The sequence below is a fragment of the Martes martes genome (genome assembly GCF_963455335.1).
Source record: "Martes martes genome assembly, chromosome: 12".
Lineage (NCBI taxonomy): Eukaryota > Metazoa > Chordata > Mammalia > Carnivora > Mustelidae > Martes > Martes martes.
Genome location: NC_137900.1, coordinates 95,607,678 through 95,624,307, shown reverse-complemented (window position 1 = coordinate 95,624,307; position 16,630 = coordinate 95,607,678). Strand labels below are relative to the sequence as shown.

The following is a 16,630-nucleotide window of genomic DNA, read 5'->3' as shown; positions in this document are numbered from 1 at the left end:
TGCGTCATCGCCGCGCGCCGCGCCCGTCGGCTCCGGGAAGCGGGTGGGAGCACCGATGGCGGCGGCGGGATGCGATGGCGACCCCGGGCCTGCACAGGAGCTGTTGGTGGCCTGGAACACCGTGAGCACCGGGCTGGTGCCGCCGGCCGCCCTGGGACTGGTGAGGCCCCGGAAGAGGGCAGCGGGCCCGCGCGGGGTTCCCGGGACGTCCAGCCAGGGGTCCGTTAGGCGCCCCGGGCAGCCCTTCCCCTGCGTCGGCCGCAGCTCCCCCTGCGCTCCGCGCCTTCCCCGCTTGCTCCCGCCTGTCTCCGCCCTTCCCACCCCCACCCTGCGTTCCGTCCTCGCGGCCTTGCGCACTCCAGGCGTCCTCCCGGACCAGCGGAGCGGTGCCGCCCAAGGAGGAGGAGCTGCGGGCGGCGGTGGAGGTCTTGAGGGGCCACGGGCTGCATTCGGTCCTGGAGGAGTGGTTCGTGGAGGTGCTGCAGAACGACCTGCAGGCCAACATCTCCCTGGAGTTCTGGAACGCCATCTCCCAGCGCGAGAACTGCGCAGACGAGCCCCAGTGCCTTCTGCTTCTCCTGGACGCCTTCGGCCTCTTGGAGAGCCGGCTGGACCCCTACCTGCGTAGCCTGGAGCTCCTGGAGAAGTGGACTCGCCTGGGCCTGCTGATGGGCGCCGGCGCGCAGGGGCTGCGGGAAAAGGTCCACACCACGCTGCGCGGCGTCCTGTTCTTTTCCACTCCCAGGACCTTCCAGGACACGATTCAGCGGCTCTACGGCCGGTTTTTGAGAGTGTACATGCAGAGTAAGAGGAAGGGGGAGGGGGGCACGGACCCCGAGCTGGAGGGGGACCTGGACAGCAGGTACGCGCGGCGGCGGTACTACCGGCTTCTGCAGAGCCCGCTGTGCGCAGGGTGCGGCAGTGACAAGCAGCGGTGCTGGTGCCGCCAGGCGTTGGAGCAGTTTCACCAGCTCAGCCAGGTCCTGTGAGTACTCGCGCCTCTGTTCTTCCGGACTCTCACTTCCCGCCCTGGGTCCGGCCGGCTGGCCGTGGCACAGGGAGGGTCCCCGGGCTCTCTGTGCTGGGAGCCTGTGCGTCCTGTCCCGGACACAGGTGTGTCTCTGCTGCTCACGCCGGCGCCAGGTTTCATGCTCTGCGTACCCTGAGAGCCTGCGTGATTCCACATGCCCTGGGCCACACAGATCGCCTTGCGTGGGTTCTCCAGGAAAGGGATGGCCTCTGTTTTCCCTTGCGATCAGTGGGCTTGCTGGTTTTGTTTCCAGTACAAGCTGGGGGTTAGGCCAGCATGCTGGGCAAGCAGGTGGCCTTTCCAGCCTTTTAAAGTGGGAGGGACGTTGTTGTTGTTAAAGCCGCATTCTGACCTGTGGGCCTTTTGTCCTTTGTGGTTGTTTGTAACGGTCTTATCACCTCGACTGAGGCAGCAGCAGGCAGCGATTAGGGAGGGAGTGGTCCTGTTGCCGGTAGGGGTAGGGAGGCCCTGCATGGCTTCTGCTGGGTTCATCCCAGATGAAGGACGCACAGCACCGTGCTTCATCCTTGTGAGTGCCGCTGCCCTTGCTGACCAGGGTCCGCAGCAAAAGGCCGGACTGGGGATGGCCGCGTCCATGGGGCACATTTACCTGCCGTTCCAGAGCCGTGTTGAGGAGTTGAGGCTTTGGCCCTGAGAGCCACACCCACTGCTCACAAGGAGAAGGCCAGTGTCTCAGCCTGGGCAGAGAAGTCAGCTGGGGCGGGCAGGGCTCTGTCCTCCCAGCTGCTTTTCTGGAAGGCTTTGTTACTGAGGGCACCAGGGGGAAAGGAGTGTGGTCTGCGCGCTCCACGGGCAGGGCTCTCCCTCCAGGCACAGGCTCAGTCTGTTGGAGCGGGTCAGTGCCGAGGCTGTGACCAGCACCCTGCACCAGGTGACCAGGGAGAGGATGGAGGATCGATGCCGGGGCGAGTACGAGCGCTCCTTTCTGCGGGAGTTCCACAAGGTAAGGACAGCCCCTCGGGCCCTTTCCCTCGGAGGTTGTAGACAAGGTTTCTGGAGGACCCGACCCCTGGTTTTAGAAGCAGTGAGAGTACGGAGGCTTGGGTGAACTAGGATCTGGTTGGTCGGTGAAGCTGTCTTGGTGCTGGGTGAAGGCTGACCCTTCCCATTCTGCCCTGGTGACAGGGAGAAAGAGCCCGTGACATGTGCAGTGAGGTCGGTGTGGAATTCCTTGGCTGGAGGCAGTGCCAAGGTCTGGGGTGTGCCAGCGACAGCTCTCAGGGCACCCATACTGTTGGGGACATGGTCTGAGGCTCTGCTCTGGACGCCACAGAGTTGTGGAGGTTCTGGGTCCAACCACAGGGACTGTCCGGCCTGCTCCTTTTTTTTTTTTTTTTCCCTATTCTCTTCCACTGTCTCCTGAGCACACAGACCAGCCGTGGTGGGGAATCAGAGCCGGTGCCCCCGCAGCCGTGGTCTCGGACGGGCATGAGCCCGGAGGCCTGGCTGGGACACCTGGGTTTCCCCCAGGGGTAGGACCTCCAGAGACTCTCGTCAGTGGCCGTGTACTTAGTGGGGGAACGCGTGCATTCTAGAGTCCACGTGGCCATGTTGCCAAATGCTCGTGTGCTCAGAAGGGTCCTCAGGCTTGTGTGCACGCGGCTAGTCGGGTACATGGTCCCCAGGTGGCGTCTGTCCACTGAGTCAGGTGAGCACGCTCTCTGTGCCCTGCCTCGGAGCCACTGTTGCCAGAGGTGTCTGGGCACGGATGCTCTGAAGGTGTGGGGCACAATGAGAGAAGGCCTGGGGCGCCCCTTTGGGCCCATTTTCCTGCTGATTTCGATGTGTCCTACTGCGTAGCAAGCGGCCTTGGGGACTCCCCAGGACGGGCTGCAGGGTGGCTAGCTAGCTGTGTGGCCTCTCCCGGCCCCTGCTCGTCAGGCTGGGGCTCAGCTCTTTACCTCCCCATCCCTGTGCTCTTCCAACAGTGGATCGAGAGGGTGGTGGGCTGGCTGGGCAAGGTATTCCTGCAGGATGGCCCAGCCCGGCCCGCGTCCCCTGAAGCTGGCAACACGCTGCGTCGCTGGCGCTGCCACGTGCAGCGGTTCTTCTACCGAATCTACGCCAGCCTGCGCATCGAGGAGCTCTTCAGCATCATCCGAGGTCGGCCCCTGAGTGCTGGAGGAGCCCCCTTCCCTGGGCCGTTGCCCTTCAGATCTGGAAGGCAGTGAGGGGTCCTTGGGGCTGTGGGCTCTTGAGCAGACCGGGGCCCGTCAGCGTGGGCTGCCCCAGCTCAGTGTCTGGGTCAGGGCAGGGCTGACGGGGCAGCGGACAGTGCTTCTGGGTGTCCACGCTCCTCCTCCCAGCTTCATGTCCCTGCACTGTCCTTCTGCCCCATGGGGGGTTGTGGGCTTAGGAGGGTGCAAGGGTGACCTGGAGCGCCTAGCAGGTGTCCCGCAGCGTTGCTGAGCGGAGGTCCGGCTGCTCAGCCTCGGGGCTATGCCGACTTGCGTCCTCGCTCGCGTGCACAGTGCGGGCGTGCTGGCATGTGTATGCAAGGCCTGGTGCCCTTCTGCAGACTTCCCTGACTCCCGGCCAGCCGTCGAGGACCTCAAGTACTGCCTGGAAAGGACTGACCAGAGGCAGCAGCTGCTCCTGTCCCTCAAGGCTGCCCTGGAGACACGCCTCCTCCATCCAGGTACCGAAGCTGCGGCACAAGGGTCCGGCCTCCCTGCGCCGGGGCCTGTGTAGAGAGTGGGTTTGTGCAGTCCTTGGGAGGGCCGGGGTGCTCTGCTTGATCCTCCCTTGAAGGAGTCGCGGGAAGGGAGGTCTGTGGCCTGCGGGCACAGGGGGTGCATGATCCCCACAGAACAGGCCACCCAGGGAGGGGGTTTGGGATCCAGGGACGTTCTGGGGAAAGCCGCCGAGAGTTGGGGGAGAAGGGGGCCGCTTCCCGCATGTCACGCTGGTACCCTGGGGAGTGAGGTCACAGGGGCAGCCAGAAGCCCACCCGGCTGGGGTGCAGCCGTGTGCTGTGGGGCCAGCACTCCTGGGTGCTGCGTGGATGACCGTTCTCCCTCCTGGCCGTAGGCGTGAACACATGTGACATCATCACCCTCTACATATCCGCCATCAAGGCCCTGCGTGTGCTGGACCCATCCATGGTCATCCTGGAGGTGGCCTGCGAGCCCGTTCGCCGCTACCTGAGGTGAGTGCCACAGGCAGGCCCCGGGGAGCAGCTCTGACGTGGGGCCCTTGTCTTCTAGCTCCGTGTGTACAGCCAAGTTCCCCCTGGGTCTTGGTGGCACCCAGGACACGAGGGACACTCCGTCCTTCCTGTGGGGCCACAAGCCCGGCCGAGGCCAGGGTCCTTCCTGTTGCTGGAGCCGCCGCCCAGTGCGCAGACGCTGGGGGCCCCACTGTGCACCCCTGTCCTCTGACTCCGCCCCTCCTCCCAGCACAGAGAGGCCCCAGCTCAGCTTTGCCCGGCTGGCCAGGCCCCCAGGCTGAGGAGGAGGGGGGATCCCGGGCTCAGCCTTGCCTCCGATGAGCAGCCGGGACTGTTGGGTGTGGTGCTTGAGAACGTGTTTGAGCGGGTGCCATGGCCCAGCTGCCCAGAAGCGCCTTGGGGTGGTAGAAGCTCAGGGGTCTTGGTAGGAAGGGCCTGGTCTTGTTTCTGGTCTTTCTTTTTTTAATGATTTTACTTATTTTGAAAGAAAAGGGGGGACGGCGCATGCCCCAGCAGGGGGAGGGGGAGGGGGAGAAGCAGACACCCTGCTGAGCAGGGAGCCCAACGCAAGGCTCCATCCCAGGACTCCAGGATTGTGACCTGAGCCGAAGGCAGGCACTTCACCGACTGAGCCCCCCGGCACCCTGGTTTTGTCTTACTGTTTCAGTTCTTGGTGTTCCCGGAAAACGGTAGTCTTTATCTTAGTTACGTCCGTTACCGTTACATTTTGAGACGCAGTTTGGTAGACTTACCTTAAGCATGTGGCCAATGGACGTGGCTGCCACGGGTGAGGTGAGGTGGTACGGGCTAGTGTGGTGAGCAGGGACAGGCGCTGAGAGGGCCAGCAATACTCCCGTTCGGCAGGACGCGGGAGGACACAGTGCGACAGATTGTGGCTGGGCTGACGGGGGACTCCGACGGGACAGGGGACTTGGCTGTTGAGCTGTCCAAGACGGATCCAGCGAGCCTGGAGACCGGTCAGGACAGCGAGGATGACTCTGGCGAGCCGGAGGACTGGGTCCCCGACCCCGTGGATGCTGATCCAGGTCAGTGCACACCAGGCCTGCCCGGCTCCGGATTGCGGGGGAGGCTCTGGCCTGGAGTTTGAATTTTTTTTTTTTTTTAGATTTTATTTACTTGACAGACAGAAATCACAGGTAGGCAGAGAGGCAGACAGAGAGAGAGGAGGAAGCAGGCTCCCCACTGAGCAGAGAGCCCGATGCGGGGCTTGATCCCGGGACCCTGGGATCACGACCCGAGCCGAAGGCAGAGGCTTAACCCACTGAGCCACCCAGGCGCCCCTGGCCTGGAGTTTGTGTACTCACGAGCCCTGAGGCTTGAGGGTGTCAGCTGTCCCCGCCTAAACCAGCCCCTTGCCCAGGGTGCTTCCGCTGGCCTGAGTGGACCCACAGCGGCCTGTGTCCCCATCCCAGTTGCTTGGAGAACAGATTCGCAGGTGGCGTGTGCACCACCAGCCCGCCCCATCCTGGGATCTGAGCCTGGGCCTCGCGGGCTTGGTGGGGTGGGCCCCGCTGGGTGCGGATGGTGCTTCCTCAGCGCTCCCCCCACCCCGCCACCCCCGTGCCGTGCAGGCAAGTCCAGCTCCAAGCGGCGCTCCTCGGACATCATCAGCCTGCTGGTCAGCATCTACGGCAGCAAGGACCTCTTCATCAACGAGTACCGCTCGCTGCTGGCCGACCGCCTCCTGCACCAGTTCAGCTTCAGTCCCGAGCGGTGAGGCTCGCAGTGGCCGCCGGGCGGCTGCCCTGCTCCAGAAGGAAGCCGCCTCGTGCTGCCAAGCGAGGACGGGCCCGTGCTCAGCCGTGGTCCTGGAGGCTGGCGGTGGGGGGGGGCGGCCCAGGAGCTTGGGGAGCCGGGGGCCTGGGGGCCCCCGGGCCTCTGCTGGGACGGAGCGGGCCCAGGGTCTGGGTGGTAGCACCTGCACTTTCCCCTCTCCTCCTGGCCTGGGGGTGCCCTTGCACGGTCGGGGGGGTGCCCGTGCAGCATCCCCGGGTGGGGGCACGCTGCAGCCCCCCAGAGGTGCATCTTTTCAGGGAGATCCGCAACGTGGAGCTGCTGAAGCTGCGGTTTGGCGAGGCCCCGATGCACTTCTGCGAGGTCATGCTGAAGGTGGGCTCCTGGGACTCGCCGCCCGGCTGGCCCGGCCTCACCCCCAGCCCAGTCCTGGGGCCTCTGAGACCCCTCTCTCTTCCCCCAGGACATGGCAGATTCTCGTCGCATTAATGCCAACATCCGCGAGGAGGATGAGAAGCGTCCTGCAGAGGAGCAGCCGCCTTTCGGGGTCTATGCCGTCATCCTGTCCAGCGAGTTCTGGCCGCCCTTCAAGGACGAGAAGCTGGAGGTCCCCGAGGACATCCGGGAGGCCCTTGAGGTTTACTGCAAGAAGTATGAGAAGCTGAAGGTACCACGCACGCCTCCCTGGGTCGGGAACGAGGCGCAGGTGACCCTTCCAGCCCCGCTGTGCAGTAGCAGCTGGGTGCAGCCCCTCCCTGCGGTCCTCCCCAGAGCCCCCTGCCTCTGTGTCAGGCAGGGGTGGGGTGTGGGGGGGTGGTCCATGTCCTGCTCCCTCAGGGACCCATGCACCTGTGCGCATGGGTGCCCCCCCCCAGGTACTAACAGAGGGGCTGCATGGCCCATGCCCTCCCATCCTTCTGGGCTTCCTCTTCCGCTGTCTACCCTCTGGCATCTCCGAACCAGCGGCTGGGGTGCCGGGGTCGTCCCAGGAAAAGTCAGGGAGCTCTGTCTGCTCTTTGGCTGTCTGCCTCCGGGCCCTCTCCAGTTACCCGGGAGGGATTTGACTTCTAGGACCCTGCTCTGTCCCTGCCACTGTCCAGCTTGCTTCCCTAGAAGCTGCCTTCCCAGGCCCCAGGGTGCCCAGGATGGTGTTGTCTGCTGTTGGGGCCCTGAGGGCCTAGGATCGGGCAGGAGGAGAGAGGGGTGCGCTGCAGGCCGTGTGGGGTGGTCCAGGCTTGGGAGTGCAGGTGGCAGGTGGACCCGTGTCTAGAGAGAGTGGGGGGCTAGGGTGCCTGTCCTAAGTTTCTGGGGAGTGGTAAAGCAGGTTCTGGGGCACTTGGTCTGAGTTGTGAGGGGCCCCTGGGCTCCCGAGCAGAGGACACGGTAGGTGTCTGGGGAGCAGAGCCGGAGCCCTGGGGGCATCTGGAACACTCCAGAGACGGACCAGCAGCCCTTAGGACGGAACCCTGGGAGGGAGACCAGTGGGCCGGGGGATGGAGGAGAGAGGGGACAGCAGAGCCGGGTAGTGGGAGAGATGGCGGAGTCTCCCAAGTTCTAGGCCAAGGAAGCTAGTTCTGGAGGGAGGAGGGTTCCCATCCAGAGCGCGGCAAGGGTGGGAGCAAGGCAGGAGGTCCTGGAGTGGGAAGGCGGGACGGGGGCGGGGCCGGACGCGGGGCAGCGCTGCACAAGGCTGCGAGGGTCTGTGTGGCTCTCACCGGCTCCCGCTGGGCCATTGGAGCACCCCGTGGTTTCTGCTGCGGACTGTGGTGAGGTGCTCACTCCGGAGCCTGCCCACAGTGCACCCCACCTCTCCCTGGTGGAGGACAGCTCGTGCTTGCCGCCTTCTCCCTGCCCCCTCTGGCTGCCTTGTTGGCAAGGAGCCGCTGCCGGGAGCGGCCCCACGACCTCCGGCCGGGGTCTTGCCGTGGGCCCCAGGGTGGCTCAGCCATGTCCTTCTGCTCAGGCCTGTCGCACTTGACTGATGGCCACATTTCAGCCTGCATGTCCTTAAGTCCAGCTGGATACTAGGGGGGCGGGGGCAGGCCCCAGGGCCATGTTGGAGGTCAGGCCTGTGGCCACAGTGTCTCTGCCTCCCACCAACTGAACTCTTGGCCCGAGGATCATGCTGGACACGTGTGGGTGGCCGGGCAGCCACAGAGTACCCTTAGTCGTGCCTTCTGCTGCTGGGCCTCGCATCTGCCCCGCTGTGGGCTGGAGTGATGGCTCTAAGGTCCCAGCCGTGGAGCCAGAGAGCCTTCCCGTGGCTCTGCTGTTGTGACGTGGGCAAGCTGGGGGTTCTGCTTCCGTTTTCTCTCTGCAAAGTGGGGTTCGCTATTGTCCCCCCTAGAGCTGAGGGGTTGTTGAGAGACTCTTAGCACTTGGCCCAGGGTGGCTGTGTCAGTGTCCTGGGGCTGCTGAAACAAAGTACCACCAACAGGGCTTAAGATAGTGCAAACTTACTGTCTCAGTTTTGGGGCAGCTAAAAGTCCAAACTCAAGCGATCGGTCGTGGGGCTGTTCTCTCTCCAGAGGCTCCAGGGGAGGCTTCCTCCTGCCTCTTCCAGCTTCTGGGGGCTCCAGGCGTCCCGTGACTTGTGGCCCTATCCGTCAGCTTCTGCCTGTGTTGTCACGTGGCGTTCTCCCCATGTCTCTCTCTGTCCACACTCCTCCTTAAAGGGCACCAGCCGTGTTGGACAGGGCCCACTCTGTCAGAATGAGCTCACCGGGACAAACTGGATGTGTGATGACCTCGTTTCCGAATAAGCTTGTGTCCTGAGTTACCGGGGGTAGGACTTCAGCATCGTGTTGAGAGACATAACATATAACACTCCACCCTCCAGCCCTCCCTGAAACTCATGTCCTTCCTGCGTGCAAAACACATTCAAGCAAGGTCCACAGAAGTCCTTACCTTTCCAGCACCGACTCCAAGTTCACAGCAACCCCAAAGTCCAGCGTGGAGTATCATCTGATGGGGGAGAGCGAGATGGTGCGGCTCATTCTGGGCAGGGTTCCGCTCTAGCTGCGAGCTTGGGAGAGCAGACGGGGAGTTGGTGCTTCCAAAGGGCGTCTGGGAAGGTGTAGGGCCGACTGCATTCCAAGAGGAAGACTTCTGAAGGAAGGAAGGGGTCGCAGGCCCCAAGTCAGTCGAAAGCCAGTAGAAGAACTTGGGTGACCTCATGGCTGTGTTCCCAGCCTGCCGCCGAGGCCTCTACATCTCACCCCTGCGTGCAGAGCCAGCCTCAGGTGGCTCCCCTCCCTTAGTGCAGGCTGTTGCCCGATTCTCTGGAGCCCCGTCCACCCTCATGCACCCCCTTCCTGCCAGCCCGTCTCCGTCCGGGCTCTTCTGCAGCTGTCAGTGGGCTCCGGGATCAGAGCGCTGGTCTCTGGTGCCCTCTGGGCTCCGTCTCCTGCACGGAGCAGGTTTGCGGCCACCATGAGGCCGCCCTCCCACGCTTCCCTCAGCCAGGCCTGTGCACACGGGCCTCAGCCACCGCGTGGTGGGGTCGCATGTCTCCAGTTTGACGGCTCCTCGGCGTGGCTTTCCTTCCCACGTTCCTGCCAGGAGTCCCTTCAGGACAGTCCGGGCTTCACAAGCGTGTGCCCCCCACCTGGCTCCGTGGACACCCCCATTCCTGGGTGTTTGCTACAGCAGTGCCCCTTCCCACTGGCTGCCATACCAAAGCGTCCGTCCTGCAGGGCAGCGCGGAGACCAGGGTGTCAGCAGGGCTGTGGGGTGGCCCCTCCTGCCCCTCCCCACATTGGGGGAGGGGCTTTGCAGGCCTTACTTGGGGTCTCTGCCTCTGTCCTCACACTGTCCGCTCCCCCAGGGGACGCTGGTCATGTTCCGTCGGGGCCCTTTGTACTCCAGATGACCTCGTGTCACTGGCCCCACCTGCGATGACCCCCTCTTCTGCTCAGGTCACACTTGGGGGACGGGGTCAGGATGCGGACATGTTTCTCGGAGACACACAAATCTGTCCGCAGTGCTCGCTGTGCCTCCTGTGCTCAGTGTTAGACAAGCTGGTTGAGCAGGTGGGAGTGGGAGCCAGAGCCCTGTTCTCTCCTGCTGCCGCTGCTGACGGCCTGGTAGGGGCAGGTCAGGGAGCCCTTTCCTCTCGGTTCTGCTGGGCTCCACCAGGCCACCCATGCTAACTCCGGTCCTCCCCAGGCCATGCGGACCCTCAGCTGGAAGCACACCCTGGGCCTGGTGACCATGGACGTGGAGCTGGCTGACCGCACCCTGTCTGTGGCCGTGACTCCCGTGCAGGCGGTGGTCTTGCTGTACTTCCAGGACCAAGGTGAGCCCCCGACTCCTAGCCAGCCTGCCCCCCCCATGCCTCCCCGGGGGCCTTTACCTGTCTGCTAGGCACCTGCTGACCTCTGGGAAGCCGGGTAGGGCCCACACAGCAGGGGTGGAGGGTGGGGAGGCTCGGCCTTGCCCCGTGGGTGCAGTGGCCCCGGCTTCCCCGCACAGCCAGCTGGACCCTGGACGAGCTGAGCAAGGTGGTAAAGATGCCCGTGGCGCTGCTGCGGCGGCGGATGTCGGTGTGGCTGCAGCAGGGCGTGTTGCGGGAGGAGCCGGCCGGGACCTTCTCCGTCGTGGAGGAGGAGCGGCCGCAGGACCGGGACAGCATGGTGCTCATCGACAGTGATGAGGAGAGCGACTCGGGCATGGCCTCCCAGGCTGACCAGAAGGAGGAGGAGCTGCTGGTGCGGCTGCGGGGCTGGGGGGCGGCTCCGGTGGGGGGCGGCGGTCTGGCTGGGCAGGTGGGAGGGGTGCTGACGGCTGCCGGGCGTCTGTCTGCGCAGCTCTTCTGGACATACATCCAGGCTATGCTGACCAACCTGGAGAGCCTCTCGCTGGAGCGCATCTACAGCATGCTGCGCATGTTCGTGGTCACAGGGCCCGCGCTGGCCGAGATCGACCTGCCGGAGCTGCAGGGCTTCCTACAGAAGAAGGTGCGCGACCAGCAGCTTGTCTACTCGGCTGGTGTCTACCGCCTGCCCAAGAGCTGCAGCTGATACCCCCCCGGGCCTGCCCGGGCCCCCACAGTGCGGAGTAAAGCAGATGGTTCTCTGTCCTCTCCCTGTCCTGGTGGCTTTGTGGGTCCGTCACGATCCTGTGGTCCAGGCTCTCCCTCCAGACTGCCCTCTCCACCCCCGCTTCGCAGGACCTGACCCCCTGAGAGCAGGCAAGGGGAAACACACGGGTGGCCAGGCCCCCATCCTGGGTTGGGCTCCAGACCCAGAGCCCCAGCGCACAGGTGTCCCTAGGCCAGCCTGAAGCTCAGGCGGGAGCACCCACACTGGAGGGTTCCAGCCCCGAGCACTCTGGCCTTTGGAAGGAGCCCTTGGGTCCCCAGCCCTTTTCCTGGCCTGAGGGTCCAGGGCTGTTGCCGGGACGCATGGATGCCATTGGAATGCGTGAGACGGACAGGCAGCTGGGCGTCCCCTGGTGGACCAAGAACTCCTCCTGTCTCCGGCAGGAGGGGCTGGCTGTGGTTCACAATAAAGTTAGTTTCTGTGCCCTCAGACACGTGGTCAGGAGAACAGGGGAGACTCCTGCGAGTCCAACCTCTCTAGTGCAGCTGGGAGGCCAGTTGTGTCCAGAACACACAGGGGGGCCTGTCCAAGGGGTTTAGGGGGGCCTGCCACTGCCCCTGCCCCAGAGGTCCCAGAAGGTGGGGAAGGGTGTTGGCCCCACCCGGGCTAGTGCAGCCGCCTCCAGTGCCGGGAGCTCCGCTCTAGCTGGGGCCGCTGTCCTCCCAGACAGCGACGGAGGCCCCTGGGAAGGAGTCTCCACTCTCCTGCTCCTGTCCGCCCAGGGTGCCCTCCCAGGCCTGGAGCCATGCCTGCTGCCCCCGCACACCCCCGGGGTCCCCCCGGCTGTCTTCAGTGCCTATGCCACCTCCTCCTGGGCCTGTCGCACAGGGGCCCTGAGGTCGACCCTCTTCTGGGGCTTCCCCTTCTTGCCCCAGAGCGTTCTGTTTGCCGCGGGTTTGCAGGACCAAGTGGTGGAAACTGGGCGTGTGGTCTTAGCAGGCAGTGTCTCCCTCCCTCGGTCTCTGCCCGCCACCACAGCTGCTGTGCTGTGGTCACTTAGAAGGGGCCTCCCGCTTTCCTCCAAATCCTGGGTGGGTGCCCTGCAGCCTCTAACACCCGCCGTCCCCTCCACGGAAGGCCACCTGGCACCGGCTGAGTGTACCTTTGTCATCCTAACCAGGATGCAAACCTGCTAGACTGGCCCGGCAGGGGGCGGCGTCCACTCCTGGGCGCGGCACTCCAGCTTCTGTGAGTTTGGACGTGATTTGTGGACGAATGTGGTTAAAAAGCTGTGTCTTGGGTCACAGCATTAACTCCTCAGGTGCAGAGGGGGGCCAGCAACTGCTGGTTGGTCCCTGGCCGCTCCCCTAGGAGGGGCCGCTCGTGTCAGGAGCAGGGAGGTCCCCGGTGGGCAGGGGTCAGCTGGGGCCCCTCTGCAACCTTGCCCGTGGTGCCTTGTCGGGTCAGCCGTTTGAGGGGGGCGGTTCCTCCCGCTGCTGCCCGGGTGGTTTGCTTGGCCAAGTCCTTAGGGGAGGAGGCTGGGGTTAACCCTGAAGACGCCGGCCTGCAGGTGGGTCCTTCAGGCGGCGCTTGGGCGCTTGACGGAAGATGCACGGTGTCCGAGCCGGCTGCGCCCAGGGGAGGTGGTTCTGGGAAGACCTGTGGGCGGTGCCCCCCACCTCTCTGGGGGGCGGGAGAACCCCTGGAGGCTCCCCTGGACCTGAGCACTGCTGGGGTGTAGGCGAGATCCTCCTCTGGACAGCCAGTGTGAGGGAGGGCAGTGAGCACAGGTCCCCCCATCCACCCCTGCTTGTCCCAGCCTCCGCGGATCCTGAGACAGGACCAGGCCCTCCCCTCCCCCGCACAGGTTTTCCAGGCCACTGTCTCCGCCTTCCCAGGGCCCTGAGCATGGGTGTCTTCCCCTTCCCCAAGAAGCACCATCCCCCAAGGCCAGGGCAGCCCCATCCTTGCCTTGGTCCTGGGTCCAGCAGGGCACTCTGAGTGGCTCCCAGGCCCCTGTCCACCCTACCTGCCCCACCCCAGGGCGGCCTGCCCAGGACTCCTCCACTCCGGCCCCCGAGCTCAAGTGACGCGCCAGCCGAGGCCCTGCCCCCACCCGCTCCGCTTCAGAGCCCCACTGTGAGGTCAGCGCCTTCTGATGGGTTCCGTCCAGAGGTGTGTGGTGGGGCTGGGGGCTGGACATGGCCCCCTGTCCCCAGCCTGACTCCTGCCTGGTTGGCAGCCCCCTTGGCCGGATATGTTTGTCCCTTTTGCTCAACCCTGCTGCAGGTGCCTCCTCCTGCCCCCAGCCCTGCCCCTGCGAGGGGCTCTCCGGCAGCCTTCCGGTGGCCACCAGGGGGAGGGGCGGCCCTGGGGGTCCTCCACCGGCAGGTGACGAGGGCCCTTCGGCCGCACGGGCCCTGTCTCTGCAGCTGGGACGTACTGCGAGTGCAGCCTTGGCCTCAGCCGCGAGGCCCTCATCGCCCTGCTCGTGGTGCTGGCGGGCATCGGCGCCAGCTGCTTCTGTGCCCTCGTCATCGTGGCAGTCGGTGTCATGAAAGCCAAGAGGTGCATGAGCCCCGGGGCCGGGGTGGTGGGTGAGGGCCACAGGGCCGCACTGGGGGAGGGGCGTCTGGCCCTGGGTGGGATGTCACCAGGAGCTGGGGAATGGCATTTCCCAGGCCAGGTTGTGGAGAGGTGGGGGGACGTACTTCCGGGCTCCTGGAGGCCAGCCCCACTGCTCCAGGATCCACTCCTCCCTTTGTCCCTCCAGTGAACCATGCCCCAGACACATGAACAGCAGGTGAGTAGCCTCAGGGGAGGACCCCACAGGTGAGCCCGGTTCCTGCTTCCTGCCCCCAGGGCTGGGGGGGGGTCACATGCATCACGAGCATGAAGGAGCACTGACAGGAGGCCCAGGACTGCCCTGGGAGGGGAGTCAAGGCCTCGTGAGGCCTGTGATGGTAGCTGCCTGCTGCCAGCCTGGCCCGGCCCCTGCCGTGCAGGTTGGTGGGGCACTACGGGGTCCAGGAAGATCGCATGGATCTACACACCGTGCAAGTGGGGCCTCACGTCATGGACCCTGACCTGGAGGTCTCTATGATGCCACCCCTGGAGGAGCAAGGCCTCATGACCATCCCCATGGACCCCATGTCCCCAAACGTGACTGTAGAGGAGCCGCCCCCTCTCGCCCCCCCAACCTGAGCAGGGCTGCAGGCAGCCTGGGGGAGGGGAATTAAACAGTTTTGAGTGCTTCTGCCCTGTCCCCCCTGCAGGCTCCTTCTCCAGCGGCTGTGCAGCTGCGTCAAGTGGGGAGGGGTTTGCGTACACCTGGGTCATCTCCTGCATCCCGGGTGGGGAAGGATGCCCAGGGCCTGCACAAGCCACCCACCGTCCGCCCCCAGGGCAGGGAAGCCCAGCCCTGGTATTTCCACCTCTCCTCGCCTGGGTCTCGGCCTGGCTCCTCCCCACATCTTCCTGCCGCTGTGTCCTGGGAAGCCGGCACACCGCCTCCGGGGCCCTGTCCACCCCACCCCCACACCAGGAACCTCGGGACAGGATGTGCAACTGCCATGACTCCAGAGGGAGCGGCGTTCAACAAGAGAACTTGGCCGGGCGCCTGTGTGTGCTGGGGTCGCTTGGCTGGGCAGGGACTGGGCAGGGACTGGGGAGAGCAGCAGGGCTCACGGGGTCCCGTTCCACGTGTGGCATCAATGAGTTTGGTGGGTGTGGGTGTCGTCCAGGGGCTCAGGCCTCCGCTGGGGCGCAGGGTGGCGGATACCCCAGGGCAGGAGGGCAAGGCGTCTTGTCAGCGCTGCGGCTGGCACAGAGCCAAGAGGAGCCCAGCTCCGGGACAGGTGGCTGGCGGGGCAGGGCGCTGGCTGGCTGCCCCGCCCCCGCCCTAGGTGCGGGACTGGCCTTGGAACAGGAACCGCCGGCCCTCGGGCCGCAGATTTAGTATCTGTGCAGGAGCGGCGGAGACCCGCCGGCTCCGCGGACGCACAAGCAGCGGGCTCCTCGCGCTGCCCCATGCGGAGGCCCTCCTTCCCCTCGCGGCGGCCGCCGCCGATGCTGCTGTTGCTGCTGTCGCCGTGGCCCGTCTGGGCCGAGTCGTCCACCGCGGCGGCCACCTCGGGAACCCCAGGCGCCCCGGACTGCCCCGAGGCGTGCGCGCGCGCGCCGGGCGGCCTGGTCAACTGCTCGGGGCGCGCTCTGCCCGCCGTGCCCGCGGGCCTGAGCCCGGGCGTGCGCGCGCTGCTGCTGGACCACAACCGTGTGCGCGCGCTGCCGCCCGGCGCCTTCGCGGGCGCCGGCACGCTGCTGCGCCTGGACCTGCGCGAGAACGGGCTGCGCTGGGTGCACGCCCGGGCCTTCTGGAGCTTGGGCGCGCTACAGCAGCTCGACCTCGGCGACAACTTGCTGGAGGCGCTGGAGCCCGGCACCTTCTCGCCCCTGCGCGCGCTGCGCTCCCTGTCGCTGGCAGGCAACCGGCTGGCGCGCCTGGAGCCCGCGGCTCTGGGCGCGCTCCCGCTGCTGCGCGCGCTCAGCCTGCGGGACAACCAGCTGTCCGCGCTCGCGCCGGGCCTGCTGGCCGGCCTGCCCGCCCTCCACGCGCTGCACCTGCGCGGCAACCCCTGGGCCTGCGGCTGCGCGCTGCGCCCGCTCTGCTCCTGGCTGCGCAGGCACCCGCGGCCCGCGCCAGGTGAGGCCTCGGGGCGAGCGGGGGAGGGGGCCGCGCTCGCGGCCGCAGCCCCCGCCGCCGGCTGACCGGGCGCCCGTGTCCCGCAGAGGCCGAGACGCTGCTCTGCGTGTTGCCGGGGCGCCAGTCGCTCAGCCCCTTGACCGCCTTCACGGACGCCGCCTTCAGCCACTGCTCGCAGCCCCTCGGCCCGCGGGACCTGGCCGTGGTCTACGTGCTCGGGCCCGTCTCCTTCCTCGCCAGCCTCGCCGCCTGCCTGGCGCTGGGCTCCGCGCTCACCGCCTGCCGCACGCGGCGCTGCCGCGCGGATGTCCTCGGCCGCCTGAGACCGCGCGCCCGGGACCCGGGGCCCCCTGCCGCCTCTGCTCGGGCCTGAGCGGGCCTTGGCTGTTCTCGAATCTTCCCCCTGTCCCCTGCCCTCCTTCTCGGTCCCTGAAGGCGTCAACAAGCGACACAGAAATTTTCGTGACATTCCTTTAGACATCACCACTGCACAAACCGGGTCGGGGGCAGCGCGCGCCGGGCCCCTGGGCGGAGGGGCCGCGCGCGGCTGCGCACGGGCCGCACGGGGAAGGCACGCGCTCGGCACTGGAAGGGCTGGGCCTGTACAAGTCGGAGGGCAGGGCTGAGGACGGTCCGAGCCAGCGCGCGTGGGGAAGCCTATCCTGGGCTGCAGGTTGGAGGAGGCGGAGAGCTGGCTCGGCCCTCGCGGACACCGGAAGAAAGGGTCAGAGGCAGCGGAGAACCCCAGCGCAGCGCTGGGAGGCACCTGCCTGCTGAGGGTCCGGGCCAGCCCTTGGGGAGGGGCAGGGCCAGCTGGATGGATTCGGGGCCGGACGAGAGGAGGCGAGAAGGGTAAGAAAAGGAGCGGGGCGGAGCCGAGGCCGCCCAGAGCAGGCGCTGGGGGATGGGGT

At 66.1% G+C, this 16,630-nt stretch overlaps 3 protein-coding genes across 4 annotated transcripts; all 3 read left to right on the top strand.

Moving 5' to 3' along the window:
- Positions 1 to 5: 5 nt before the first annotated feature.
- Positions 6 to 11,055, top strand: ANAPC2 (anaphase promoting complex subunit 2). Of its 2 annotated transcripts, none has more exons than XM_080819264.1 (13): positions 6 to 160; positions 363 to 985; positions 1,868 to 1,994; positions 2,980 to 3,154; positions 3,570 to 3,689; positions 4,082 to 4,199; positions 5,085 to 5,266; positions 5,813 to 5,954; positions 6,275 to 6,350; positions 6,439 to 6,642; positions 10,143 to 10,272; positions 10,449 to 10,684; positions 10,784 to 11,055. In XM_080819264.1, exons 1-13 carry the CDS (start codon positions 56 to 58, stop codon positions 10,994 to 10,996), a joined length of 2,451 nt encoding a protein of 816 aa, XP_080675390.1. In that variant the 5' UTR covers positions 6 to 55; the 3' UTR covers positions 10,997 to 11,055. The 2 variants fall into 2 exon arrangements, with proteins under 2 accessions (XP_080675390.1, XP_080675391.1); XM_080819265.1 differs by having other exon boundaries at positions 7 to 160; positions 1,862 to 1,994.
- A 2,163-nt stretch (positions 11,056 to 13,218) lies between these two features.
- TMEM210 (transmembrane protein 210) lies at positions 13,219 to 14,221 on the top strand (the record flags this gene model as incomplete). Its single annotated transcript, XM_080820264.1, has 4 exons — positions 13,219 to 13,306; positions 13,450 to 13,585; positions 13,791 to 13,820; positions 14,023 to 14,221. The coding sequence occupies 4 exons, from the start codon at positions 13,219 to 13,221 to the stop codon at positions 14,219 to 14,221; spliced, it is 453 nt and encodes a 150-aa protein (XP_080676390.1).
- Positions 14,222 to 14,973: 752 nt separating this feature from the next.
- Positions 14,974 to 16,173, top strand: LRRC26 (leucine rich repeat containing 26). Its single transcript, XM_080819299.1, has 2 exons — positions 14,974 to 15,719; positions 15,806 to 16,173. Exons 1-2 carry the CDS (start codon positions 15,047 to 15,049, stop codon positions 16,090 to 16,092), a joined length of 960 nt encoding a protein of 319 aa, XP_080675425.1. The 5' UTR covers positions 14,974 to 15,046; the 3' UTR covers positions 16,093 to 16,173.
- Positions 16,174 to 16,630: the final 457 nt, after the last annotated feature.